The sequence below is a fragment of the Arachis ipaensis genome, chromosome B06 (genome assembly GCF_000816755.2).
Source record: "Arachis ipaensis cultivar K30076 chromosome B06, Araip1.1, whole genome shotgun sequence".
Taxonomy (NCBI): Eukaryota; Viridiplantae; Streptophyta; class Magnoliopsida; order Fabales; family Fabaceae; genus Arachis; species Arachis ipaensis.
The window spans coordinates 89896356-89903428 of NC_029790.2; the positions used below are offsets into that span (position 1 = coordinate 89896356).

General features: G+C 38.9%; 1 protein-coding gene across 3 annotated transcripts in view; it reads right to left on the reverse strand.

The window, feature by feature from the left end:
- LOC107647035 (B3 domain-containing protein At2g36080-like) overlaps positions 1 to 1050 on the reverse strand; it is a 3163-nt gene extending 2113 nt beyond the window's left edge. The window contains exon 1 of one of the 3 annotated variants that reach the window (XR_002348942.1): positions 235 to 1049. Coding sequence is in view for 2 of the 3 variants with exons in the window: in XM_021104587.1 (XP_020960246.1) it covers positions 235 to 853 (619 nt within the window). In the remaining variant the exon portion in view is untranslated. Of the gene's footprint in view, positions 1 to 234 lie in introns of all 3 variants that reach the window. The other 2 variants (XM_021104587.1, XM_021104588.1) reach the window with 2 other exon arrangements.

Sequence of the window (7073 nt, forward strand, 5' to 3'; positions counted from 1 at the left end):
ATATATTAAAATTTTAAAGTAAAAATAACGTGTAATTAATTTTATATAAAGTTGATAGGTGAAAGTCGTTAAATAATTTAATTAAATTTTTATTTAACAACTCTCATTTATCAATTTTACTTTTACGTGAATTCACCAAGTTTAAAAGTCATATTTTCTCATTCCCACGGTTTTGAAAAGCAGAATATCTAATGAATAGGTAGTTAAGAAATGATCAGGAGTAGAAGAAGAAACCTGCATGAAGAAAATATTCATTGGAATGATAGGATGAGAAGGGATGTTGCTGGTGGTGCGTAGGATACCCCACAGAAACAGAAACAGCAGCATCACCCACCACCACACTCTCACTGTTGCCATCACCACCACTGGTACCCTCATCCCTTCTCCTCCTCCTCCTCCTCCCTCTAGCCGCCAGGGGCATGGTCCCGGGATCACGGCGCCTCCAACTAACAAAGAAATTATTGGGATGGAGGCGGTGCCTCTTGAACAAAACGACGTCGCCGGCAGAAAGGTGGTTTTCCCTAACGTAGCGGCCCCATCCTTTGGTGAGAACATAGCTTTGGCTGCTGCTCCAATAGGAGTAACGGAACCTCCATTGTTTTCCCGATTGGTCCTCGAAATTCAGAAGCAGGCCCTTCCCTTCGGTCGAGTATCCGTCAGCGCCGGTCGGGAAATGAGCCTCCGCGTGGGGCTTTGGGATGACGATGCGGTTGAGCTTCCCAACGTCGCTTGGAGTAAGAACCTTCTCGAACATCAACTCCTTATTATTATTCATTTCATCTTCAGTGATATTATCTTCTGCTTCTTCTTGTTGTTGCTGAGTCCACCGTAGTGGTGTTTCTGATGATGACATTCTTTTATGAATTGTTATGTTTGTGAGGCGCAGATCAGAATTGAATAGACAGAGAGAAGATCGAGTGGGTTTAGAAAGAGGGGGTCGGGAGAGGAGGGGACTTACTATTTAATTTCATGGAGCTTCAATCCAGCCACATACAACTAACGCTTATATATACACATTTGCGGCTGCCTCTAACTCTCTGTACACACACATCTATGTCACTACCCGCAATCCCGCACTACTCTCTGCATTCTTTTTTTAATGCAAGATAACTTATGTCTTTCTTATACTTTGTAGATAAATATAATATATAGTTTAATTAAGTTTAAATATAAATATAAACATAAAATAAGTTTGCATTACTATACGAGTGGCCAATAAATAATTAATTTCTTTTATTTTTATGTCATGGTTGTATATATTGACCAATAGCTAGTACTTTGGTAATAAAGAGAAAGTATAGGGAGCCAATGACCTAAACGTACAATGTGTACAATGAAGGTTTGGAAAGTATTAAATTTAAAAATTAATTAATATATGAAGTTATATTAGATTTTTAAATTTTGAGAAGTACAAGCTAACTTTAAAAAATTTCATTTTAATTATTTTTAAAAGTACTCCGATCTTTTATAAACTACAAATATAAGCACATAGTCTTTTTTTAATTTACCAAACACAAAATAAGACATCTTTACAAAATTTTACCAAACCAAACTTTCACTTTATCTTTTTGTAATTTGACGACAAATCGAAGGCTATTTTAATCCAACCCTTTGAAGTTTTGTTAAGACACATAAATTGAAACAAGTTTGACGAATTTTTGTGGTGCTAAACTAGTTCAAACTTTTAATTTTTTTTACTGTTTTTCTCTCATCATGAACTTGTAAATTGGACGACTTTATCTGATTTTAGTTCAATATCGAATGGAAGTACATACTGCAATAGCAATACTTGGAAAAAATTGGTTCTGCTATTCAGTGGCATGGTGGAATTTAAATCATTGGCACTTGGGAATGCAAACTTATTTGCATCCTCTGCTATTAACTATTCAACCAAGAGTTTGTTAAATATGCTCTAAAAAATACTCAGTTAAAAAATCACAAGGGAAAGTTGTACAATGAAAAAAAAATTCAATTCATTAATTAAAATAAAAAGTCCAATTTTTTTTGGAAGTATGCATATCCAGAGGAGAAGAGAAGATGAGGATTGTGATGTAATTTTGCAACTCAAAGTTTATGTGAACATGAAAATACTATGTTAATGACCGTTGAATTAGGAACAAATAAAAATTTATGAATTAAAATTTCAAAGGCTTATTTGATCATTTTTAAAAGTGATAGACTATTTTGATTCCCACTGAAAATGTTAAAAACTAATTTTATACGTTATCTCCTTATATATATATATGATACGGCCGTTACAGATCCTATGCCATAATTTGGCATTGTGCACCATAACTCAACACTTTACGTTATAATTCGGTGTTATACGTTACAATCAGACTCAACGAACTGCATTCTGGAATAAAAACATCCGACCAGACATTATCACTTATTAAAATCTAATAACTGCTCTTCAATACAGAATGATCAACAAAAATGTAACCGATCTATTTTCACCTCACCTATAAAAGTATGATATTTTATCCTCAAACACACACACAAAACTCACAGTACTAACTTAAGCATCGGAGTGCCTTTTGCAGGTACACTCCCCCTTTGCCCACAATCTCCACAACGTGACATGTCTCTAGACGAAGAGCTCGGATCTTCCTAGCCTACAGCTCGGCGTTGAAGGAAACAGCTCGGCGTCGACTCTCAGAAGACGACTTACATCTAGGTTACATACACGAGAACAATTGACGCCCACCATGGGGCCGAAAATATAGATCTTTTCTTTTTCATTGGCCTCAGTGTTTCTACGTTTGCTCATGGCTGATCTCCCCCCACCTACACCGTCCTAGCTTCTCTGGATGGTGACTGAGTTGCAACAAGCCAACCAGCGAATGGCGGAAGAGAATCAAATAATGGCGAACCAAATAGCCGAGTTAACTAATACTCGGATTGAAAATAGTGACGGACGTCAAGAATGAACCGAAGAAGTTGAGCATAAGTCTGGTCCAACACATGTCTCTGAAAATTGCTCGGAATGAAGAAGCCCAACCTGTACACAATGAAGAAGCTCAGCCAGAAAACAAAGATGGCGAACCGGACAGCTCACCTGGGCCATTCACGGCCGAGGTGATGAACTTCGTACTATCCAGAAGGTTCACCCTACCAACTACCTTAACCCCATACGACGGGTTAGGCGATCCAAAGAAATACATAAAAAAGTTCACATCCATAATGATAGTAAATGGTGCATCCGATAAAGTTTTATGTCGTTGTTTTCCATCTTATCTAAACGGTCTTGCACTTGATTAGTTTTGTTCCTTGTCTGCAGATTCTATTTCATGTTTTTGGGACCTATCAAAGCTTTTCGAGGAGCATTTTGCTGGATCAGCTATCTACCTGCACCACTCTGACTACCTGACACAATCAAACAAGGTCAGAATGAAAGCTTCAAAGACTACATGACATGATTCACAATGGTGGCTATGAGTATACCAAACCTCCACCCTGAGGTGCATCTACACGCCATCAAAAGCGGACTCCAACCAGGGAAATTCCAGGAGGCTATTGCTGTTGCCAAACCAAAAACCTTGGCCAAGTTCTGTAAAAAGGAAAAAGGCCAGATTGACATTGAAGAACTCCGACAAGCTCGGAAAGCAGAAAAGCCCCAGTACAAAGAAGAAGATAAACCACGGGATAGTAAGAAAAGTTTTAAACTAACCCCCCGTTATGAATCCTATACTCAGTTCAATACAAAGTGCGACGATATCATCAGGGAGATCCTAAATTTCAAATTGATCAAGCCACCAAGGAAGGCTGGAAACTATCCAGATTCAAAGGGCGTAGACAAATCAAAGTATTGCACTTTTCACCATAAGCATGGACATACCACTGATGAGTGTGTCATCGCCAAAGACCTATTAGAACGACTAGCTCGACAAGGTCATCTCGATAAATACATCGGTAATAATATACAACGGCGTGCCCCTCCCACTGGCGATCATAACTTGGCAGGACAACACAGTCGAGACAAAGAAAGGGCGAGCACAAGTCATCTTGAACAACCAAGAGGAGTTATTAACTATATTTTTGGAGGTTTTGCAAGTGGAGGTGCTACAAGCTCGGCAAGAAAACGCTCTTACCGAGCTATGTTATCAATAGAAGCTAGCTCAAACAATCCTCAAATGCCTTCACACTTCCTCAGATGACGTTTCAAGCTTCCGACTTCAATACAACTACAACAAATCTAGATGACCCTGTTGTTATCTCCATCCAGTTAGGAGATCTTTTGGTTACAAAGGTACTACTGGACCCATGGACCAGTGCTGATGTTCTTTTCTACTCAACATTCCAGAAGATGAAACTAAGTAACAACATGTTACAACCATCCCCTGGAGACCTGGTCAGATTTTCAGGTGAAAGGGTCCTGGTTTTGGGATCTGTGAGGTTACAAACCACACTCGGTAAGACTCCCTTATTAAAGACTTCAGATGTTCAATATTTAGTTGTTGATTATTTTAGCCCTTACAATTTGATACTTGGCCGACCTTTCTTGAATAAGTTCGGCACTATCGTTTCTACAATTCATCTTTGTGTTAAGTTCTCTATGCAGGATGATACTATTGCAACAATTCACAGTGACACCTGTGACGCAAGACAATGTTACAACAATAGTCTCAAAAGACCCAACCGAAGTATCAATGCACATGTACATAACATCAACAGTCAGGGGGAACTCCCAGTTTTGGCCGACCTTGATCCAAGGGCAGATGTTCTCGAACACCCATCCCCAACAGAGGACTTACAAAAAAATTATTTTGCAGATAATTCGAAAAAATTCACTTATGTAGGAACTACACTAAGCTTGGAAGAGAAAGCCTCATTTCAAATGTTCCTACAACAAAATGCCGACTTATTTGCCTGGACACCTGCAGACATGCCTGGCATTGACCCATCAGTCATCTCTCATAGGCTGGCGTGAGATCCCTCTGTCCAACCTATAGCACAGAAGAAGCAAAACCTAGGCCTTGAAAGAAAGCAAGCCTCTCTGGAAAACACTAAAAAGCTAATCAGTGCCAGCTTCATACAAGAGATTAGATTCACAACATGGTTGGCAAACTTCTTCATGGTAAAGCATGCCCAAAAAATTCCTATCCCTTACCATCTATTGATTGTTTGGTAGACAATGCTTTAGGTTATAAAACACTGAGTTTCATAGATGCATATTCTGGCTATAACCAGATTCTAATGCATTCGTCCTATTAAATTAAAACTGCATTTATTACCGAATATGGAAATTACTGTTATAAAGTTATGCCATTTGGACTTAAAAATGCAGGAGCAACATATCAACGTCTTATGGACAGGGTATTTGCAGCACAGATTGGTAGAAACCTCGAAGTTTATATCAACAACATGGTAGCCAAAACAAAGCTCGGCAACAATCATCTTGACAACCTTACAGAAATATTCAACCAAATCCGAAAATAGAAAAAGTGGCTTAATCCTGAGAAATGCGCCTTTGGTGTACAAGGAGGCAAATTCCTCGGTTTCATGCTCACCAACCACGGAATCAAGGCCAATCCAGAAAAATGCCGAGCTGTATTAGATATGGCAAGCCCACAAACTATCAATGAAGTCCAACAGTTAACAGGGTGACTTGCTCCTCTCTCTAGATTCCTACCTTGTTCAGCTTCAAAATCTTTCTGTCTCTTTCAAATACTAAAAAAGAAAAAAAAATTTTCATTGGACTGATGAATGTGAAAATGTTTTCACAAATATAAAAAGCACTCTTTCAAAACCACCTATTTTGCAAACACCCCTTCAAGGGAAACCACTTTACTTATATTTATTTGTTACTGACTGGGCCATAAGCTCTGTTCTTATTGCAGAGTGACATAAACAACAACAGCCGATCTATTTTACTAGTAAGACTCTGCAACATGCCGAGCTTCACTATCCTAATATCGAAAAGCTAGCATTAGCTTTAGTGTTCTCCGCCCGACGACTTTGACCATATTTTCAAAGCCATGTCATCTATGTTCGCACAGATCAACATTTACGACAAGTTCTTCAAAAACCAGAATTAGCTGGCTGACTAGTTAAATGGTCGGTTGAGCTCTCTAAATTTGACATCAGATACCAGGGGTGAGGTCCCATAAAGTCTCAATATTTGGCAGATTTCATTGCCGAATTCACAATCCTAATTTCCATTAATGACTCAACCCAATAGTCTTTGTATGTAGATGGCTCATCTAATCCCCAAGGGTGTGGTGCTGGGGTTTTACTTGAAGATGGTAATGGTTATGTCATTGAGCAGTCTTTATACTTTTCTTTCACAGCGAGTAACAATCAAACTGAGTATGAAGCTCTAATTACCGGTCTCAAACTCGCCGCCGATCTAAATATTACCAAACTGAAGGTATATTATGACTTTTTACTCGTCGTACAACAAGTAAATAACTTGTATCAGGTAAAGATCCTTTACTATCCAAATACGTTGCTATTGTTGAAAACTTAATTTCTAAGTTCTCCAAATTTGAAATTCTACATATACCTCATGACCATAATAGCCAAGTTGATATCCTATCTAAGTTCGCCAGTACACAAACACCAACTTCTTCCCTGCACCAGTTTACACTACTCAAACCAAGTATAGATCTAACCGAAGTCCTAAGTGTGGTACATGATGCAGATTGGCGAGGACCCTATATAAACTATCTCAGGACTGGAATCATACCAAACAACATTGAAAATACTTGAAAATTTAACCGACAAGCTTCATTTTTTACAATATATAACAACTGCCTACATAGACGAGGATTCTCTCATCCTCTGCTTAAATGTCTTTCCAGGTCGGAGGCCGAACTTGCGCTTGCCGAAGCACATGAAGGAATATGTGGCACAAACCTTGGAGCCCGGAGTTTGTCCTCAAAGATACTCCGAGCTGGTTTCTTTTGGCCGACATTGCAACAAGATTGTAAAATAAAGGTAAAAAGCTGCGATAATTGCCAAAAGCACAGTTCAATTACACACCTACCAGCCGAAATCCTTCACAATTCCGAGGTAAGTTGGCCCTTCAATTAGTGGGGGCTTGGCATCCTCGGCCTTTTCCCTTTGGCGGC